At 35.8% G+C, this 22939-nt stretch overlaps 1 protein-coding gene across 10 annotated transcripts in view; it reads left to right on the top strand.

The window, feature by feature from the left end:
- The window catches only part of NPHP3 (nephrocystin 3), a 45019-nt gene that overhangs the window by 5138 nt on the left and 16942 nt on the right, over positions 1-22939 (top strand). For 8 of the 10 annotated variants that reach the window (XM_055089352.1, XM_024131888.3, XM_028489735.2 and 5 more), the window contains exons 4-17: positions 397-549; positions 1946-2079; positions 3492-3652; positions 5856-6012; positions 8586-8660; positions 9973-10146; positions 12085-12188; positions 13163-13277; positions 13533-13676; positions 14164-14261; positions 15322-15424; positions 15850-15932; positions 17348-17486; positions 19554-19718. In XM_055089352.1, the coding sequence (XP_054945327.1) occupies positions 397-549; positions 1946-2079; positions 3492-3652; positions 5856-6012; positions 8586-8660; positions 9973-10146; positions 12085-12188; positions 13163-13277; positions 13533-13676; positions 14164-14261; positions 15322-15424; positions 15850-15932; positions 17348-17486; positions 19554-19718 (1805 nt within the window). The remainder of the gene's footprint in view (positions 1-396; positions 550-1945; positions 2080-3491; positions 3653-5855; positions 6013-8585; positions 8661-9972; positions 10147-12084; positions 12189-13162; positions 13278-13532; positions 13677-14163; positions 14262-15321; positions 15425-15849; positions 15933-17347; positions 17487-19553; positions 19719-22939) is intronic. The other 2 variants (XM_028489755.2, XM_028489751.2) reach the window with 2 other exon arrangements.

The following is a 22939-nucleotide window of genomic DNA, read 5'->3' on the forward strand; positions in this document are numbered from 1 at the left end:
TCTTTCCTTCACATTTTACACTGATACCTAAATCATATAGTGAGGAATGTTTTTTAGAATTCTTTTGTTGGGGGGTGTTTTTAACTCCTCTCTGTTACTATAATTCTTTTGGTTATTGTATTCCTAATTTCTTTTCATCTTTCTCTTTCTAATCCCCTTTTTAAGTTTGAGGTGATAACCAGAATTATGTTAACCACCACCTTAGAACTTGCCAGAAGTTGGTGGCAAAGTACTTTCAAAATCATTGTTTTGATTTCAAAATTAAAGTTTGAATATCTGTTGTATTTATAATATTGTAGTATTTTTTGCATTAGAAATCCATTGAATATATATGATAAGTTTTTGAAATTCCAATGTAATTTGCTTTTCATCAGATGAAATCTCTTGCTTTTACAGCTGCTGGACCCCAGTGCGAGTATTGGACTGGTGGAGCCTTGGGAAGTGAACCCTCCATAGGGAGTATGATTCAGCTTCAGCAGTCTTTCCGGGGCCCTGAGTTTGCCCATAGTTCTATAGATATAGAAGGACCCTTTGCTAACGTCAACAGAGGTAACACATGCCATTTGCCAATTACCTTGGTTAATGGTAGTGACTGTTTGTGTACTATAATCTTGTGCTGGGAAAACTGCCATCAGCAGAGCATGAGACTTGTGTTCTGGGTGTCTTCCACTGTCAAACCATCATGTACTGGTGCTTGTCACTGACCAGGAATGATGAAGTTACCTAATTCACATCAGGATCAGATGGTACCTCCCGGCCAGACTGGCCAATAGGTTCTAATAACTGAATTTCTGGTCTGAGTTCTCGGATATTTTAGTTGAGTGGTGAGAGCCTAATGTAGATTAACTGAAAAACAGTAGTGTTTAGTCTTTCCCTCTGCATCTTTGATGGTGTTGAAGGTTAGAGAAGTTGTGGAGTAGAGTACAAAACTTCAGTTATATAATATAGTATTCTTATTCATTATCTTTTATATAATTTGGTATCCAAAACAGCTCTTAAGATCTGTTCAGAATTTCAATACCACCTCAGATCTGAAATGTTATAAGTAGCTCCACTCTTTTCTTAAAACTTTGAAATATAGGGACTTCCCTGGTGGCACAGTGGTTGGGAGTCCACCTGCCAATGCAGGGGACACGGGTTTAAAAGCGCTGGTCTGGGAGGATCCCACCTGCTGTGGAGCAACTAAAGCCATGGCTGCTGATCCTGTGCTCTAGAGCCCGCGAGCCACAACTACTGAGCCCATGTGCTACAACTACTGAGGCCCATGTGCCTGGAGCCCGTGCTCCACGACAGAGACAGGCCACTGCAGTGAGAAGCCCGTGCACCACAACAAGGAGTGGCCTCTGCTCGCTGCAACTAGAGAGAGCCTTGCGTAGCAGCCAAGACCCAATGCAGCCAAAGATAAATAAATGAATAAATAAATTTTAAAAAAACAAACAAAAAACCCCTGAAATTATTTATCTATTAGCCAAATGAAAATTATTTTTTTAATTATGCATTTTGAATTAGTCAAATATGTCTTAAAATATTCATTCTCACTATCTTTTGGTTATTTTTTGTTTTGTACCGTTCTTGAACTTTCTTTTTGACTCAATGTATTTCAAGAATAATAAGTAGATAAAACTATAGACCAGCCTGGGAATGTAGGCTCTTCTCAAGTAGCAGACTAATTGAACAGCCCATGTTGCCTAGTTCCCTGACATTTGACTGGAGCCACGGGTACCCCAGCAAAGACCACTGGTGACATTGATTGCTTTAAGCCCCAGGATAGAATTTGAGGTTAGAGAACTGATTGCCTTCTAATATCTTATTCTAGAAGCTTTGTCGGTATTACAAGTGAGATCAGATGATGCCTGTTGTTTTCTTTCAGACTTTTGGGGAATCATCTTGTCAAATGTTTTCTAGTAATTTGTTTTCAGGAACTTATGAGAAATTTTATTTTCAGATGACTGGGATATTGCTGTAGCTAGTTTATTACAAGTTACCCCCTTGTTTTCACATTCTCTGTGGAGTAACACTGTCAGGTGTTACCTCATTTATACAGATGAAACCCAGCCCGAAATGGATCTTTTCCTTAAGGTGAGGACATTTATAAATTCTGTATTCACTGATTTAAAATAAAGTTAATATTGTGTCCTGGTTATGATACTATTGATTGCCTGAACCAAGTAGTTTACTACCCACTAGTTTATCTTAAAGAGTAGGAAGCATCTTGGGCTTTTCTTAAGAAAACGTCTTACTCGGTATTATCAGTATATTCAAATTAAGGCCTTGGAACTTTATGCTTTTGAATGCTTCATTACACATTCTCCACAGTGTTTACGGCCCTTACTGATGGTAGCTGCTATAGTTAATACCTGCCAGCTCTATTCTTGAGTCTGTTTCAGATTATGGCAAAATTTAATCCTTGTCATGGTTTTAAATTTTTCAAGGCAGCCATTGGGGTTAATCTAAGGCAGGGGTCAGCAAACTACAACCTGTGGGCCAAATCTGGCCTGCAGTCTGTCTGTGTATGACCTAGAGCTAAGATTGGTTTTTACAGTTTTAAACGGTTGAAAAAAATCAAAAGAAGAATAACATTTTGACATGAAAATTATATGAAATTCAAATTTTGGTGTCTATAAATAAAGTTATATTGGAACACAGCCACGCACAATGTATTGTCTCAGGTTGCTTCTCACTAATGGCAGAATAAATTATGATGGAGACTAAATGGACCACAAAAACCTCTGCCGAAACACCCAAGTTCTTAAGCTGTTATTAATTTGCCATCTGGCCCTTTACAGAAAAGTTCACCAACTACTGTTCTAACTGAATTTTAAATAAATATGCATGTCACATGCTATACCTGCTATATTAACATCGTCCAGATTGTTGATTAATAAGTTCATTTAGCTTTCCTTTTTGATAATACTCAATTTTGGTAAAAAGACAAAGTATTTTGAAAACCAAAGCTTCTACTCACTGAGTATAGGCTGTTCCCAAACACATGTTGAGGGAATTACTAATTTATTGCATAATAATAATCATCATTACTAAGTACCTTTATTTGTTAGACCAACATATTTTTATATCTGTTTGCTTTAGTGTTCTAATATATCACGGTGGACACTTTTTACTATATAAATCTATGGATTTACATTTTTTCACCCTATAACAATAAACAGAAGTCATTTGTAATAATAATAATAAAAATAAATAACTACCAAAGCAAAATAGCCTAATACTTTACTCCTGTTGTTTTAGGTTTATTATGAGATAAATCATTTTCTGAGCTAGGAAACAGGAAAGTTGCTAAGCTATTACTATTTTTATTTTATAGAGAAACTTGCCTTTTCTCTTAAAGATTTTCTTTAAGATGTGATCATATATTTTTTAAAGTTTTAAATCAGAGAATATCCAACATAACCTTTTTGATTTTAAGTAGTATGAAGCTGACTAGATCTTTAGTTAAATGAGCTGTGCTTTCTTATGTTTTAATTTGTTTTTAGGACTATTCACCTAAACTTAAAAGAATGTGTGAGACAATGGGATATTTTTTCCATGCTGTGTATTTTCCAATTGATATTGAAAATCAGTACCTCACTGTAAGAAAATGGGAAATTGAGAAGAGTTCATTAGTTATCTTATTCATTCATTTAACCTTACCAAGGTAAGCTGAAAATTCTATAATTTATTATAGAAGTTAAACTCATAAATAGAATTGAGATTACCAGATGAACTTGAAAGATAAGTTCTAACTGCATTCTTATAATCAAAAACAATCCATGAGGCGCAGTGGTTGGGAGTCCGCCTGCCGATGCAGGGGACGCGGGTTCGTGCCGCGGTCCGGGAGGATCCCACGTGCCGCGGAGCGGCTGGGCCCGTGAGCCATGGCCGCTCAGCCTGCGCGTCCGGAGCCTGGAGAGGCCCGCGTACCGAAAAAAAAAAAAAAAAAAAAAAAAAAAAAATCCATGAAATTCAATAAATTCTATGACTTTTAATATGTGAATAAAATAAAAAATTAAAAGTTTCACACTGTTAGGCTTTTTTAATAGGTTATAAGATTAACATCATTAATGTAAAGATCATTTTAATCAGAGGTCAGCAACCTATGGCCCTCAAGTCAAATCCAGTCAGCCACCTGTTTTTATAAATAAAGTTTTATTGGAGCACAGGTATGTTCATTCATCTATGTATTGTCTACAGCTGCTTTCACACTACAACAGCAGAGTTGAGTATTTCAGCAGAGATTGTATGGCCCGCAAAGCCCGAAATGTTTACTAGCTGACCCTTTACAGAAGAAGGTGGTGACCCCTGATTTCAATAATCAGCATTAACCTTCATTATTTTCTTTCTTCAGATACAGATTGAGAGGCACTTGAACACTTGCATAGGTGTTAAATCATATTTTTAATTCTCTGAGGAGCTAACTACTTAAATCCAGTAAAGTGAGCAGTTTTCTTATAATGTGAAATATAATCACACCAATGAATCTAGTCTGCAAATGAAGCTTTTTTGTTGTTACCAGTTAGATATATAGATAGAAGACAAAATAAGATAGGAGGTTAAGTAAGAAGTTAATTTTTCTTTCTGTATTTTCTATCTGATTGGATTTAATCCTTCCAAAGCATTTTTCTCTTTTTATTGAGGACCAACTCCGACTTTAACTGTGTTTGGAAGTGTTTGGAGCCCTAAGCTTTATGAGAGTCCCTGCAATATAACCTATCATTGATCCTTAAGACTCTACCCAGAGGCCAGGTGGCCAGGGAGCTACGTGGTCAAGGAAGCTTTTCCCAAAATAAGTTTAAGGATTCCTTCAACTTGATTTCCTTTAGTTGGAGTCCTTTACCTCCCCTTCCCTCTTTTATTTTCCTGTTTTGTTTTTATATTAAGAATATATCCTGTTTTATTCTTTAATATCTAGGTAGTATTTTATCTTAGATGATAGTATATGTCACTTGTTGTTTTTCTCTTGTTAATTCTTTAATCCTTAAAACCATGTTGTTTTTTCTTTCTGTTTTCTTCTTTTTGCTTCTGTTTCGTATTGGGGCTGGTATTTTAGTTTTTTATGCAAATTCTGAATCATATAATGGCTTTCCCCTGTATACACACACTAATTTGCCTTTCTAGACAAACTTTCATCAAATGCTTTTTAGAAAGGAGAATTGTTTAGTTTTCCTTGTGGTGTAGAAAACACTAGTAGATTATTTGAAGATTTTTCTGGAATTTAAATAGGAATAGTATAAACTGTAGTTAGGGTACATTGAGCATAGTTAGAATTTTTTTTTAACCTTTACCACAGTCAAGATTTTAATAGCTATCTAACCTTCCCCATCTGCCTCTGGATCTTTCTTACAGTGTATCTGTGGTATAAGGGTTCAGATCATTTATTGAATGAGTAAAGGCTAAAGGACTAGAGAAGAGAAAAATCTTGAAACCTTGAGGCTGATGATATTTGTGTTTTAACTTGAAATTATATAATTGTGAATAGAATTAGGTTTTCCATTTATTTGCAGAGTCTCATGAGTATGGACCATTATTTTGAGCAATGTTTAACATTATTTTTGAAAAGTTTTTTTTAATTAGATTTTAAAAAATTAAAATAAAAAATTAAAATTATGTATGCTTTAAAATTTAATTTATTGTACCTACTCATTGTCTGCTAGTGAATATATTATAATTTAATATTGACACTAAGCTAGAACAGAGCTGTAAAAACATCCATTTTTGGAAAGTTTCACTTATTCTGTAGCAGGACCTTTTCTGGCCACTTGTCATTGTAGTAAATCCCCCTTCTTGGCACTTAGGTTAATTGACTAACTGTGTGCTGCCACAGTGCAGTGTAGCACAAGAAATACTAATTTCCAATCTAGCCTGTTATTGGAAGACTGTGAAGAAGCTTTTCTGAAAAACCCTGAAGGCAAACCACGATTAATTTATCATCATTTGGAGGATGGGAAAGTCAGTTCTGACTCTGTCCAGCACCTGATTGATCAAGTATCTAACCTGAACAAGACCAACAAAGCCAAGGTAAAATTCATAGGTTGTTTTTAAGAACATGCTTGGTGCAGAGAGGTGCTGGCGTGTTTGGGGAGAGGAAGGAAGCCACGGGGCTGGAGCAGAGCGAGTGAGGGGACATGAGTAGGAGCGGTCACGGGGGCCGATGCTGAAGAACCTTGTTTTTTTTACTTAGAGTGAGGTGGGGAGCGTTGAAGGATTTAACCAAAGAGAAAGAAATGCTATTCTGACAAGACTCTCCTGGGCTGCTGTGTTGAGAATTGACTGTGGTTTGGAGGGAAGGTAGTGGGGTAGGGCAGAGGTGGAGAGCTGTTGCCGTCATCCAAGTGAGAGATGCTGGTGGCTTAGACCAGGGTGGTGGTAGAGGAGGTGATAAAAAGCAGTAGGATTCTGGATAAATTTTGACAGAGCCAGTTGATTTCCTAACAGATTAGTTGTGGACTATGAGAGAAAGAGAGGCATCAACAGCAATATGTGCTTAAAAAGTGTATGATCTGTAAGTGGATAAATCAGAATCTTTACTGTGCTTTTTTCCCAAGCACGGAGTCCTTCTATCTATTATTGACCAAGGATTAGTGTAAGGAGGAGCCTTTCATGGTAACCTTTCCTGAAAGCATTGGGAAAAGCCAAAAACTGATGAGGAGTAGAAGGATTTGATCATCCCTAGATGCATGGTGGGATATATTTTAGAATAGAGATTACAGGCTTTGCATTACTGCATGCTGAGATAACTTGGTAAATGTTTAGAGTTAGTGTTAAGAATACAATCAAAAACAACTCTAGGATTTTGACGAAGTTTCTGTTTCTCTATGCCTAGCCAGAAAATAAGATCAAATATGAATACAGGCATTTTTCTTGAGGCCAGCATAACATAGTGAAGAGTCTAAGACAAGAGTACATTTTTATTACAGTTAATCTCCAGAGCCATTTCAGTCTTTGTTTGAATTATTTTAGTACCAGCCTAGTTCACTAGGTGCCACGACAAAATATATTAATCTTTATCTTTTTTCTATTTATTCTATAAATATTGCTTTTAAAAATTAGTATACTAGAGGATGAATTTTTTTATATAGGAGTCAAATAAGATCTCTCTACTATGATTATAAATTTAAATGTAGTATAAACTTCTTTGCTTTATTGGCATAAAGATGGATTTTGAAGGTTATGTGTATTGAATGGTACAGAAATACATAAGATGAAATTAAAGTAGCTGTTTAACTCATGTGTGTGTGTCAATGTGTAGGCATGCATGTGTGTGAACACGTGTACGTGTGAATATGTATATGTGTGTGTGTTTACAAAAAAAATACATGACCCTTATTCAGGACATCAAGAGAAGGGACACTCAGCAGAGTAATTAAAACAGTAAAGGCTGGTGTTGGGCTTTTCCCAGCTTTGGAATATTCATACCCAAAAAGATGAATTGATTAACAAGGTATCTACAAGTTCTTACCTGAAGCAGAAGTGTGAGAATTCAGCCATTGGAATTTTCCTGAAAGAAGACCATTCCTTTCACCCTGGGCCAAGCCCCCCAGCCAAGCAGGGGAGGAACTGAGAGTGACAGTGGGGGGTGGGGGTTGCTGTGTCCTCTGTACCGGCTCCCCGACCTGTCCCCCAAGTGAAGGTCGTGGAGCTGCCCTCAGCCTTGGCACATGGCTCCTCCCCCCACCACTCCTCTGGATCATTCCATAAGTAACCCACAGATTTGCTCAGCACCTACTGTGAGCCAGGCCCCAGCCCACAGGGGAAAGTAGAGGAGGCCCCATTGTCTCCCACGAATGAAAGGTTGGTTCCCTCTGACCACTACAGCCTGGGACCCCAACCCTTCCATGTTTCCTCAGGTTACCCTGGTTACCCTTCCGAAACAAACAGGCAGAAAGCAAGCACTCTTCAGGGAGGGCTTTTATGTGAACCTATGTGTTCAGGTTATAGGACAAAAAGAAAAAAACAAAAACTATTTCCTCCAAGGCTGTGAGCTGAAAAGAATCAAGCCAAACTTAGGAACATTTTCCACACTCTCTGCTCCACATGATAAAATTTACTTCTGTTTGCATCCAAGTGCTGGCAGGGACAGAGGCTCTATGGTCTCACTACGCACCATGGGGGCGCAGACGCTGCTACCAGGGCCCCAGCATACACCATCCCACCTATCTGGTTCCTTAACAGGTTCCTGCTGTCACATGTCAAAATGGGCAGGTGTGTGCATCATCCAGACCAAAGTGGACTTTCAGTGGTGACACCAGGTCCTGGACAGAGTTTTGGTATCACCAACTCCAGTCACTTTCTCAGTGGACACATAAGCAAAAAAGAAAGCATACTTTTTGTTTTATTTGCAACATTGTTCACGCTAAATCCCTTGTGTGACCTTAGACGAGTTTTTTAACTTGCCTCAGTTTCCTCTTCTATGAAATGGAGAGAATAACAGTGTCTCCCTCATAGGGTTGTGAGGGTAAATGAGCTAATATACGCAAAGTACTTAGAACAGTTCCTAACATATAAGCACTCTAAAAGTGTTTACCGCCCCCTCCTCCTCCTGTTAGTCTTGGTTTTTCCTTGTTGTTAAACTTCTTTTTTCCCCCCCCCAGATCATTGATCACTCAGGAGATCCTGCAGAAGGAGTCTATAAAACCTATATTTATGTAGAAAAGATTATTAAACAGGTAAATGTGCATTCCCTGTAAGATTTCTTCTCAAATATCTTAAGAGTGATTTCAAAAAAATTGGGTTTTCCAGAGAAAGTCACTTGTCTGGTTTTTTTTTGAAAACAATACTGGGGTAAAGTGCCCTCTTTTCTGGCAAGAGTCCATCTGGTGGTATTATTGTGTTATTCCCAGTACCATGTATCTGTATCTCTCAGTTGTCTCACAAACGATTTGCTGTTTTAATATCCATTAAGTATAAAATGGATTACGAAAGTGGTAGGTAAAAAGGAAGTATATGAGGGATAATGTTCATCCTGTTCAACAGAGTCTCCTTAGATTCTGTGTGCACCTTGAGTTTTTGTATATTAGAAAAATCTGTCTTGAACTTTTCTACCACATTATCCCCCTAGCAATAGAGAGGGGTGAAAACACACCTCTAGGTGTCTGAGATCATGGATCACAGAGGTGTCTCAAACTGCAAGTTTCTATGATGTCTCAGTATTATCTTGAAACTTTATGTGAATTATATATTCTGCTTGATGTTTACGTGTCGTTTTTTAATATTAAAAATCAGTTAAAATTATGTATCATCAAAAATTCTAATAATGATAAGAAAAAGAATTCCCTATCTTCAAGTAAAATGGGCACCAGATGTTTAGCTTGTGTTTATCCTTACCTGCTGACCCCTCCCTCAGGGTACCAGGGACCCTATTTGAGAAGTAAGGGATTAAATTACTTTTTAAAATTAACTTGTGTTACAAGTATGCAGATTTGTTATCAGAGAAAAAGAGTGAGCCCCAAAATAAGATGAATTGAACAGAGTAAATGGCAGTAAGTGAAAATGGACATATTGACCAACTTTACCATTTGTAGGACAACATATTTTCAGTGATTAATATAAAGACTAGACATCATAGCAGAGATATTTGATATCAAGAAACCCCATCTTAGTAATTAAATGCTTGTAAAAATGTAAAGCAGCATATTTCTTAGGCGTTAGCATGGTTTTTAAAATTGTTCACCAGCCAGATATAACCAAAGATATTGTGTAACATTTTTCAGAAACCAGATTCCCTCTAACTTTATTTTTAATGAATGAGAGTGGTGTTTGTTTTTATTATTTTAATATTTCTTTACTAATTTTCTTTATTTTTAAATTATTGCTTATTTTTATAGTTATAAATTGATCCCTGGAGGTACCATACAAAGGCCATAGGTTTGGGCTTGCCCTGGAGGTAGGTGAGGGCCACCTTAGGCCTGTGTGCTGACAATACTGTACAAGGTCTTCACTTCCTTTGTTTGCTTTTGTGTGCTTGCTCCTGGTGTTCAGGACATCCTGGGCTTTGAAAATACAGACCTGGAAACTAAGGATTTGGCCAGTGAAGATTCTATTCCAGAAGAAGATGATTTTGGTGATGTTCTGTGGGACATACATGATGAACAAGAGCAAATGGAAGCTTTTCAGCAGGCTTCAAATTCAGCCCATGAGTTGGGATTCGAGAAAGTAAGCATTTGGAGTATTGTTCCAACAAAGATCAGTTGCTGCTTAAAGGCTGTATCATAATTGTGGTTTCACCTAATTATAGTCAAGGTTAAGGATTGTGTTAGTATCTGCCCTCATGGCTTAATTATCCATGTTGAGACATGTACTTAAGTTTGTATCATGAAAGATGTGTGAGATTCAAATATACTTATGAATATCAAACATGTTTAGTTACAGATTAGGATTTATCAACTACATGTTTATTATGCTACCATCTGCAATTCACCAGACCAAGTTTAGGATACCTAGGAAACTTGATAAAAATAGTAAGCCTCTCTATTGTTTTAATTCTTGGAGGAATCAAAATATCAAACATTCAGAAAACAAAGCAGAATAGTTAATGCAGTAGGCAGGTCAGTCCTTCAGCATCCTTAAATATCTAAGCAAATAAACAAAACTAGAAGTGCACAAAGAATCTGTGTTCAAGTTCAAACATACTTAATAATATTTAAAAATTAATATAAGAACTAATATCTTAAAGAATATTACGGTAGCTGTCACTAACAGCTGTATTTTTATAGGATTTTTAATGACTTTCATAATTTAGACTGTCAGTGTTTATGTCCTGGTTCCACCATTTCCTCACTATGGATTTTGATCAAGTTACTTAGCTCTAAACTTTGACTTTCTTGTCTGTAAAATGAGGATAACTAATAACACCTATCTCACACGGTTGTTTGAGGGACTAAATCAGGGCAGGCACATAAAGCACTTGGCATGGTACCTGGCATATGATAAATGTTAAATTGTTATCATTTTATAAGAGAGGCATTGCTATCACTATTTTATTATATAAATGAAGAACCTAAGGTCCAGATTATAGTTTGCCTAAGAGCATACAGGGTGTAGATTGCAGATGTGAGATTTTAACCTAGGTCTTCTGGCTCCAAATCCTATGCTTTCTTCTATGGCAAGGGGTCTTAATGTGGGAAACATGGGTCTATAAATGAGCTTTAGTTGGGACCATGAACTAAATTGTTAGGATTTACAAGGTCATAAATCAATTAAGCCCTTTTCTTCTTGAGAAGTATCATTTCTATGAGAAATATTTGAATTCCTGGGGAATATGATATGACAAACAGAAAAATTGATTGAAAAACTATACCAAGTAATTATTTATTGTAGTTGCTGGAAATTTCTGCTACCCTAAAGCTCGCATAAACTACTTATTTATTACACATTCTTTTGATTCCTCATCAGCTATCATTTAGACCACTGGTACACTTAATAAACATCCTAACCCCCAAGATGACTTTGGAAACTCCTTTATAACGACTGAGATATTTCAGTTTTCTGAGCATGTCCTTTTCAGCTCTGAACCAGGTTTTCCTATCTGGGGAAAGCCTAGGAAATAGGAGTTCTTGGACTTTGCATGGAACACATGCAGTTTCAGAAAGATCTCAGGTGTCCTAGCTTTGTTCTCAGTAGCATATTGGGAGACTCCAAGGCCCCAGACAAGACCCTCTCTTGTTTCTCTGGAAACTGAGATGGTCTCCAGGACAGGTGTTCTTCTGACCAGGAGATGTAGGATGCCTGCTGGTGCCCTCAAGGCCACCTGTGGTACTTTCCATGGTTCAGGAACTTGGGGTAATGAAGTAGTCTCCCCACAGCGTTCTGCAGGACATCTGAATGGTGCAAAGCCCCATGGGGATCTGAAAGGTTGCCCCTCATCCATTAATACTATGGTAGGAGAAATTGGGGCCCATTCTTAGTTTACTACTTTGGACATATTTAACCAGCCATAAAAATAAGCAATTATGAGGGTGCTATTGATTAAAAGTAGATTTCATTTTTTCATGCAGCTTTTCTCCACTGATTTCAGAGGATAATCAGAAATTGACTCTATTTAGTATTCTAAGAGGCATGTTCTTCACAATTTAAATTCATTTTTATTTCTAGTATTACCAACGCCTTAATGATCTAGTGGCAGCACCAGCACCAATTCCACCCCTTCTTGTATCTGGAGGACCAGGCTCTGGAAAGTCCCTTCTTTTATCAAAGTGGTATGATTCAGTGCAATTAAATTGTTATCATTGTCATCATTTGAATTATTGAAGTCATTCAACAAAATGAATTATTGAATGTCTACCTTGCTGCAGGGCCTGTACTGAACATTAAAAAAGCAAAAGGAGTAATATAACAGACTCATGCCCTGAGATATATACAATTTGAAAGTTAGAGAGAAGATACAGAATGAGAAAGAAATAGGCAATGTGAGCATTTGTGATTGTGTACATAAATTATGTAGGTCAGAGCTAAGCGAGTGGTCACTGTGGCATAGAGTTAGGTGAATTATAGAGGGCATGTGCCTTTATTTTCAATTACTGGCTTCATCTTAAAAGTTTCATTGGGATTTTAAATATTTGAAACAAGACAAAGACTGACTATTTAGAGTGGAATAAATCATAAAGAATATCAAAATAAAGGATAATCTTTACTATGAATGCAAACTAGTTCTTCCAATTATGGACGAAGGTTCATATAAGCTAATAAACTCTTAGTTTTATTTTAGTTCATCATATTGAAAAACAAGTGGTAAGACCATTTTCTTTCACTCATAGTTATTATTTACATTGAGGAGTTAGTGTATGTTGTTTCCTTTTTATTGCCCTTTTATTCAGAGTTATGTTTGGAAATATTGTTTTTGTACTAAACAAAGAAACTTCCTTTTTCCTTTAATAACATACTTGTAATTAAAGGTTAATGCTCATTTTACTAATACTTTAACCTCAAATGTATAGTGTTTTGGTTTACGTTAGTAACACCAATTTGTAATTAAAATGAAGCTATAATTTTTAATGGTTTATTTAAAAGAATCTAAAAGTGGTGTAAAAATGGAAATTTCCCATATTAATTCAAAATTGACTGACCATGTAATTACTAACAGGTAGCATTTGATGCTTAATGCATTGTGAATTCTTTTTTTGTTGACCGTAAAGGAGCTTCATCAGTCTTATAAAAGGTTTTTTTCTTTCAGGATCCAGTTACAACAGAAGAATTCCCCTAACACACTAATTCTTTCTCATTTTGTGGGGAGGCCCATGTCAACCAGCTCAGAGTCTTCCTTGATTATTAAACGACTGACTCTAAAGGTAGAAAAATACACCGTCTTTTGGAGTTATCAGAATTTTTATTTAGATTCTGAAGTTGTCAGGCTCAGTACCTGATGATAAACCAATTTTCAGTATTACACATTTGTTTTGGTTTTGCATAAGGTTAAAAATTATACTCAATGCAGTTGGGTCCTTTTGGTGACAATTTTGGTTTAAAATGCAGAGACAGAAATATTTCTCACCAGTTGTGATATAGTGTAGCTACTTTAATTTGCATGTGTTCTCACCTTGTAGTTGATGCAGCATTCTTGGTCAGTATCTGCGCTGACATTGGATCCTGCTAAGCTTCTGGAAGAATTTCCACATTGGCTGGAAAAACTCTCTGCCCGTCATCAAGGCAGCATCATCATCATTATTGATTCTATAGATCAAATTCAGGTATGTTTTCACTTTTTAACCTATTGATATACTCAGAAAGAGACAAAAATAGTAGTAGTGACTATAGCAAACATTTAAATCATATGTTTGTGAGAAGAAAATGTTGATGTTGTTTCTTTTATTTCTGCTTAATTTCTAGAGAGGAAGCATGTGGATAAAAATATATATATGTATATATATGCCAGTAGATGCTAGTATCTTATTGAGAAGGACCAACTGTATTTTCACAATTAGCAAATATTGTTCATTTTGACATGGTTTTAGGGCCTTGACATTTCCTTACATGCCCAGAATTCAGATCAGTGATAGTAGTGTTTTGCCACTTGTTCTTCTAATATTCTGAGATAAATCATCCAAAAAATAAGATTTTATCCTTAATAATAATGAGAAATTTAATGAGAATTTCATTTTACTTGGGGAGCTGTTATTGGGTTGCTTTTGAAATATTTTGAATTAATAGATGGAATTTTGTTTTTATATTTTTAAGCAAGTTGAAAAACACATGAAGTGGCTGATAGATCCACTACCAGTGAATGTAAGAGTAATTGTTTCTGTAAATGTGGAAACATGCCCTCCAGCATGGAGGTAAGTGCTAAATTTAATTCTTTCAGATTACATGAAATTTTTAAAGTATAAACAAAGAAAGGTTTTTGGTATGTGTATTTCTCCTATTTTTCATATGATGTCAGTGAGGATGGGGAGAAGTGGGCAAATTCAAGAAAAGGATGCAATCTATAGGATTTGGTGGGAGGTTAGATCAGAGATGTGAGGAAGAAAGCTAGGATAGCTCCCAGGTTTCTGGCTTGAGAAATTAAGTAAACTGTGGTTCCATGAACTGAGATGGGAAACACAAAGGATGAGCAGGTTTGTGGAGCAAAGGTCATGACTTTTGTCTTTGGACATGGTTTGTTTGAGTTGCCGATTGTAGCTCCAATTGGTGATGTCTATTAGGCAGTTAAATTTATGGGTGAGGAAAATGGCGAAGGCCAGGCTAGGAAAAAGAGACCAGAGACCTGTGGTCCTGAAATGCAAGCTCACCTTAACAGTCCTCAAAAAGTGATGCAGTGGTTGAGTTCTGTAAGGCAGTGTTTCTTGACCTATTTTTGCCTCCCCACCCTAGGAGCCCTTTAGTGATGTTCTTCCTAATCACCTGCCAAGAAATGTTAATACCATACATACATCATATATCGATTCATGAATATAAACAGATATGTGTGTATATTTGTGCTTTATGCATAAAGAGAGTAAGATTTCCCCTCCCCAACAAACAATTTTCACCACCGCATTGAGAATGGATGTTGTAGGGTGTAAATTCTAATTGGATTACAAGTAATCTGTGGATGAAGACTGTCTGACACTATTCCTCACAGGCACTAATACCTGTGTTGTTTTACTGATGGTATAGAACATGGAACTGGAAATGTTATACACTTCATGTATAAGCTATTTATAACAGGTTTGTTGTGATTAATTGCTAAAAAATGAAATACTATTAATATGATTAACAGAGATTAATTTTGTTTATTTTATGAAGGCAGTATAAAAATTTAATTCTTGTAATGGACTTTGACTTGTCTTGTGGGTAGATTACAGCTTTGTTGTATTATTAAAAGAGAATTTCATTTTTCTTTTCTTTAAATAAAAGGTTGTGGCCTACACTTCATCTTGACCCTTTAAATCCGAAAGATGCAAAATCTATTATAATCGCAGAATGCCACTCTGTAGACATTAAATTGAGTAAAGAGCAGGTAAGTATTTATTTTGCTGCTTTCTTTTACTCTCTATAGCTTTCCTTATAAAAACACCTTATACGAGACTTAAAATTCAATATAGGTACTCTATATGGTTCTAAGGAAAATTGGAACTTAGTAATAATTACTTTCTTAAATGCATTTACTCTTAAACTAATAACAGATATAGAAGAAGCAATAAAAAAGACTTTGGTCTTAAGGTTTACTTTACTATATTATATTAAGCAGTATTTTAAAAGCAAAAAAGCATTTGCATGTTGATGGCATCTGTGGTCCAGTACCACACGGCAGTGATGCCGCTGATGAGGTGGCAGGAACCGTGTTATTTCTGCAGGGATATTTGTTGATGTCTTGGTTGTAAAGACCACTTAATTCCAGGGTGGTTTTGTATTTCTGTTTTGTTTTTTGGTAAACTGGTGCAGGAGAAGAAGCTAGAACGACACTGTCGTTCTGCTACAACCTGCAATGCCCTTTATGTCACTCTTTTCGGCAAAATGATTGCATGGTAAGTGGTGGTTATTTTATGTCATCTTCAGCATGTTTGTGTTTGCTGCAGAACGCTTCTTCACCGTGTGAAACTGAAAACTGATCATTATGACAATCTCTTGGGCCACTAAGATTCTGTTTATTCTAACAGTGATACTAACAACCGTGAGAATGTGACTTATGACTGAAGATTGCTGCTAGTCCTTGAATATCAGAACTTGTTGGATATATCTGTCTGGTTTTCATCACAATAACCTTCTCCTGACTGCAGGTTGCAAAAGAAGGCCGTCTTTGGCCTCAATTTGGGGCCCACCCAGGAGTGCTCATTGTCGCCTCCTTGAGGCCCCTAGCTTTGAGAAAGTGAGGAGACAACTGAGGCATAAAAATGTTATTTCAGGTGTCTTTCACTATCAGTAGGTAGGTATGTAGGTAGGAATTTGTAATTGTCTCTGTTCCCATGTCCTGATAAACCTTTCATCTTACAATTCGTCTTCTATTTTAGAAATCCATTCATAATTTGCCTTTAGATAAGCAGTAGAGAGTTTTACTACTTTTACTTCTTCTTCAGTACAGCCTCACCTACTTTGTCTGTTTGCAACCAGAGGTAAAAAAGATCAACACTTGTTTTGGTATTCATCACAGTAGGTTGTAATCCTAGCACAACTCATATTCTAGACACTAAATCTAGTACTCTTGTCTCTTAATTCCACATTCTCACCTGAAGTACCAAATTTGAAACGAAAAAAATCTTGTGAAACTTTGAATTGTCCATGATATTTTCGCTGTCCCCAGAGTTGTGGCGGTACATCTGTGAACATCAGTGGCTTGCATAAGTACAGTTCAAGAGTCATGCATTTCATAATAGTTATTGAAATTATCTCTTTTAAGAGGGACTATGGAACCATTTTTCTGTTTTTTCCCTATTCTTTGCATATCTTTGTATTTAAAAAAGAAACTACTGGTAAATATTGTGTAATATTTTAAAACAAACCCCATTTACTGATTTTCTTTAGCCTGATGTTTTCCAAATTCTGGTTCTATTTTTTTTAATTTAATTTGCATGGCTAACTAATAATACTTATTTATAATTATTTTCCTGCTTCCTGTATGTAGGCGGCATGCCTCTAGGTGATAAGAACCATGTCTTACTCATTTTTATGTTCCATAATGTATAGTAATTACTTGACACAAAGTTAAGTCCCAGCATGTGTGTATTGAATTGAATTAAATGGTAATACACTAAAATAACTCTGATGAATCTAGCAGCCCCATAAAACTAATGTTTTCCTGTGTCATGTTTTATTGAATTCCTGTTGTTATCAGTTAAACAGTACAACACATAGAGGTAAAATAGAGCACTGTTTTTATTTACCCCAAATTTTTCACAGATGTTGGCAGACTGTAAGAAATTAAATCTGTTCTCAATTCCAACAGTGCTGGGAGAGCAGGCAATTTAGATAAAATCCTTCTTCAGTGTTTCCAGTGTCAAGATACTGTTTCATTATATAGACTTGTTCTTCGATCTATCCAGGAGTCCATGACAAATGATATAGATAAAGAACTAATGAAACAGGTAAAGTGTAATAAACTTATAAAGGGAAGATTATTTTGCCTTGTTTGTATTTGTGTGTGAATTGAAGTAAACAGTAAATCCTTGTAATGCTAAATATGTTTCGAGCATATACTATACCCACTACCATAGTGTGCTGTGGCCAGAAGTGATATCTCAGGGAATTTGCATTTTCCTGATTATCATGGAGATTTTTCATCTTTTCATGCTTCTTGGTTATTCTTGTTTCCTCTTAGGTGAATTGCTTGTTCAAGTCCTTTACCCATTTTTTAACGGAGTTGACTTTTTCTTGTTGATCTGTTAGGAGTTTTTAAATGTTCTGCATATTGAATACAAATCCTTTGTTATAGAGTTTGCAAATCCGTGTCTTTTTCCTGTTCTTGTCTTTTAACTTTATGGTGTCATTATACAGAGTTTTATTTTAATGAAGTCAGATTTATCAACAGTTTCTTTCATGGCTTATGCCTGTTGTATCTTTTTTTTTTAATCCTTTGCTATCATAGAAGTATTCTTATATTTTTTTCCCTTCAAAATATTTTATAATGTTGTTCTTCATGTGTGAGTCCTTAACTCATATGATATATTTTTATTTATTGTGTGAGGAAGGAATCTACTTTTTTTTTTTTTTTTTTTGGCTACGTGACTTGCGGGATCTTAATTCCCTGACCAGGGATTGAACCTGGGCCACGGCAGGGAATTCCCAGGAACCTACTTCTCAATCTTTTAAAATACAGCTAGTTAATTGTTCATTTTACTTAATACATCTTTTCTACTGATTTGGAATGCCATCTGTCAAGTATCAAGCTCACATATAAACATGAGTCTGTTTCTAGGCTCTTCTGTTCCAATTTACTATTCCTTGTCAATACCACTGTCTTAACTATTAGAATTTTAAAGTAAGCTTTGATATTTGGTTAGGCAAACCCCCTCTTAATATTTTCCACAGTTGTCTTGGCTCATTTCCCACATGTATTTTTAGAATTGGCTCAGCAAGTGCCATGGAAACTCAGTATGCAATTTTAATTGTAGTTGCATTGGATTTAGAGGCTAAGTTGGGGGAAATTATCATATAAGTCTTCTCCTTCATGGAAAGCTAAATGGCTCTCCATTTATTTAGTCATCTTCTTGAATGATAATTATCAATAACATTTTATCTTCTTCCCCATAAAAGTCTTAAACATTTTTTGTTAAAATTTTTTTCTAAGGACTCTATAGTTAAAATAACATTTTAAAATTGTTTGTTGCTGGTTATTCAATTTAATTTTTGTAAATTTACTAGCAACCTTGCGGAACTCTTATAGTTCTAACCTGGATCCGTTTTTATGTCGATTTCTCAGGTTGGGGGTTCCCCTGGGTTTGACTTTTCATTCTGCCTCTAAGCCCACAGTCTTCTGTCTGTTGGCTGTTTCCCTCAGGCACTCCGTCACTAAGGGGACAGCCTTTGAAAGGTCCCTGCGTTGACAAGCATTATATCATAGTTCCAGCTCCTTGCTTCACAGGGCTTAAAGTCTCCCCTTCCATCCCGACTGTGGGTGTGAAAACCCAAGCTAAGTTACGGACTGCTGCTTATCCTGTCTTCCCACTTTACCCAGGGACAGCAGCTCCAGCACTTAGCCCTCTAATTTTCAGTTTCCTATTTATTTGGGATACTTGAGGGATTTCCCTTTCTTTTCTGCAGGTTCAGTTGTGCTTTTGGAAATGTTTTGTTACATGTTATCTGACATTAACAGGCATTTGTAGTAGGAGGACTGTTTTCTTCCACCATCTTCCCAGAATCAGAACTCTGTCATTAATTTTAATAATACATTTCCTGCAGTTTTAATTTTCACTAAACTTTTTCTATATGTGTGTTATCTTTGGTGTGCTAGACTTTATATGTACACTATCTTAGTAGTAGTGCCTTTTGGAAAGTGTGTTTTATTTTAAGAAATCTGTTTCTTGGTTTATTAAATCACTTGAATGATAAATTCAAATAAGTTGATAAGTTTAAAAGAATTGTGGAAATTTTAATGGCTGTTAGTTACTAATAGAGGTGCTTTATAATCATTGTTAATTCATTTTTCTCCCTAGATTCTCTGCCTTGTAAATGTTAGTCACAATGGTGTGAGTGAATCAGAATTGATGGACCTCTATCCTGAGCTGTCCTGGGCTGTCTTGACCTCCCTTATTCACAGTTTACACAAAATGTGTTTGTTGACTTATGGTTGTGGTTTGCTCAAGTTTCAACATCTACAGGTAAATGTTATCTGAAAAATAAGGTTTTTTCACTTATTGAAATGTCCACATATCATCGCATATGTATTATGCTATATAATACCACATCATTTCAAATATTTCAATTACAAGACAAAACTGAAATCTCAAATTTGGCATTACAAAAATTTTTTCCAGTGATTTTAGGTTAGATACAAAATTTGGCTAATATTATTCTTATGAAGTAAGTACCTTTGTGAAATGGCTATTACTTTAAAAGGTAGTTTTTTCAATTTTGTGTTTCATTGAATTGCTGGTATATTATATATGTTTTAAGAACTTGGGCTCTGTAAGTCACTCTGCCTCAATTCACAGCTTAATGTAACCTTGGGCAACTTCTTTGAGCCTTGGGCAGATGTTTGCAGCTTACCTCAGGGATTGTAAAGATAATTAATTGAGGTGGTGAATAATTAATTGATCCTGGTGAGGTCCTAGACATGATGTCTAGCACATAGTAAATAATGACTAATATAACTTTTTTTTTCCATATACTAGTTTGCATTTGCTCATACCAAACTCCCGATCCTTCCCTCCCCCACCCCCCTTCCCCTTGGAAACCACAAATCTGTTTTCTGTGTCTGTGAATCTGTTTCTGTTTCACAGATATGTTCATTTTTGTGATATTTTAGATTCCACATACAGTATTTGTCTTTCTCTTTATGACTTACTTCACTTAGTATGATAATCACTAGGTCCATCCATGCTGCAAATGGCATTATTTCATTCTTTTTCATGAATGTCCATCTGTCAATGGACATTTAGATTTTTTCCATGTCTTGGCTATTGTAAATAGTGCTATTGTGAACATAGGGGTGCATATATCTTTTTGAATTATAGTTTTGTCTAGAAATATGCCTAGGAGTGAGATTGCTGGATCATATGATTATTCTAGTTTTAGTTTTTTAAGGAACCTCCATACTGTTTTCTACAGTAGCTGCACCAACTTAACGTTCTCACCAACAGTGTAGGAGGGTTCCCTTTTCTCCACACCCTCTCCAGCATTTGTTATTTGTAGACTTTTTAATGATGGCCATCTGACTCGTGTGAGGTGGTACCTCATTGTAGTTTGATTTGCATTTCCCTCATAATTAACGATGATGAGATAATTTCATGTGCCTATTGGCTATCTGTATGTCTTCTTTGGAGAAATGTCTGTTTAGGTCTTCCACCCATTTTTTGATTCAGTTGTTTGTTTTTTTATTATTGAGTTGTATGAGCTGTTTGTATATTTTGGAAATTAAGCCCTTGTTGGCCGCATCATTGGCAAATATTTTCTCCCAGTCTATAGGTTGTCTTTTTGGTTTTTGTATGGTTTTCCTTGCTGTACAGAAGCTTATAAGTTTGATTAGGTCCTGTTTGTTTATTTTTGCTTTTATTTCTATTGCCTTGGGAGACTGACCTAAGAAAATATTGGTACAATTTATGTCAGAGAATGTCTTGCCTATGTTCTCTTCCAGGAGTTTTATGGTATCATGTCTTTTATATTTAAATCTTTAAGCCATTTTGAGTGTATTTTTGTGTATGGTGTGAGGGTGTGTTCTAACTTCACTGACTTACATGTGGCTGTCCAACTTTTACAACACCACTTGCTGAAGAGACTGTCTTTTCCCCATTGTATGTTCTTGCCTCCTTTGTTGAAGATTAATTGACAGTGGGTGTCTGGGTTTATTTCTGGGCTCTCTATTCTGTTCCAATGATCCATATGTCTGTTTTTGTGCCAATACCATGCTTTTGATTGCTATAGCTTTGTAGTATTGTCTGATGTCTGGGAGGGTTTGTTCTTTTTCCTAAGGATTGCTTTGGCAATTCTGGGTCTTTTATGGTTCCATATACATTTTAGGATTACTTGTTCTAGTTCTTTGAAAAATGTCATGGGTAATTTGATTAGGATCACATTAAATCTGTAGATTGCTTTTGGTTGTATGGCCATTTTAACAATATTAATTCTTCCAATCCAGGAGCATGGGATATCTTTCCATTTCTTTGAATAATCTTCAGTTTCCTTTATTAATGTTTTGTAGTTCTCAGCATAAAAATCTTTCACCTCCTGGGTCAGGTTTATTCCTCCATATTTTACTTTTTTGGATGTGATTTTAAAAGGGATTATTTGGTTTTTTTTTTTTTTTACATTCCCTTTCTGATGTTTCATTATTAGTATAAAGAAATGCAATGGATTTCTGTATGTTAATCTTGTATCCTGCTACCTTACTGAATTTGTTCATCAGTTCTAGTAGTTTTTGTGTGGAGTCTTTAAGGTTTTCTATATGTAGTATCATGTCATCTGCATATAATGACAATTTTAACTCTTCCCTAACAATTTGACTACATTTTACTTTTTTTCTTGTCTGACTTCTGTGGCTAGGACTTCCAATACTATGTTGAAGAGAAGTGGTAAGAGTGGTCATCCTTGTCTTCTTCCAGATTTTAGCGGGAAAGCTTTTATCTTTTCACCATTGAGTATTATATTGGCTGTTGGTTTGTCATAAATAGCTTTTATTATGTTGAAATATGTTCCCTCTATACCCACTTTGGTAAGAGTTTTTATCATGATAGGATATTGAATTTTCTCAAATGCTTTTTCTGCATCTATTGAGATGACCATGTGATGTTTGTCTTTTCTTTTGTTGATGTGGTGTATCATATTGATTGATTTGCATATGTTGAACCATCCTTGTGACCCTGGGATGAATCCAACTTGATTGTGGTATATGATCTTTTTTATGTGTTGTTGGATTCAGTTTGTTAATATTTTGTTGAGAATTTTTACATCTATAACCATCAAAGATATTGACCTGTAATTTTCTTTTTTGTTAGTGTCTTTGTCTGGTTTTCATATCAGGGTGATGGTGGCTTCACAGAGTGTCTTTGGGAGTGTTCCTTCCTCTTCAATCTTTTAGAAGAGTTTGAGAAGGATAGGTATAAGTTCTTCCTTGTACGTTCAGTAGAATTCCCCTGTGAAGCCATCTGACCCTGGACTTTTGTTTGTAGGGAGTTTTTAAATTACAGATTCTATTTCACTTCTAGTTATCAGTCTGTTCAAGTTACCTATTTCTTCTTGATTCAGTTTTAATGGGTTGTATGTTTCTAGAAAGTTGTCCATTTCTTCTAGGTTGTTGAATTTGTTGGCATGTAATTGTTCATAGTATTCTCTTATGGCCTTGCACCAAAAAATATTAAACCCACACAGCCTACTCAGGGATGCT

This window comes from Physeter macrocephalus, chromosome 1, assembly GCF_002837175.3.
Source record: "Physeter macrocephalus isolate SW-GA chromosome 1, ASM283717v5, whole genome shotgun sequence".
Taxonomy (NCBI): domain Eukaryota; kingdom Metazoa; phylum Chordata; class Mammalia; order Artiodactyla; family Physeteridae; genus Physeter; species Physeter macrocephalus.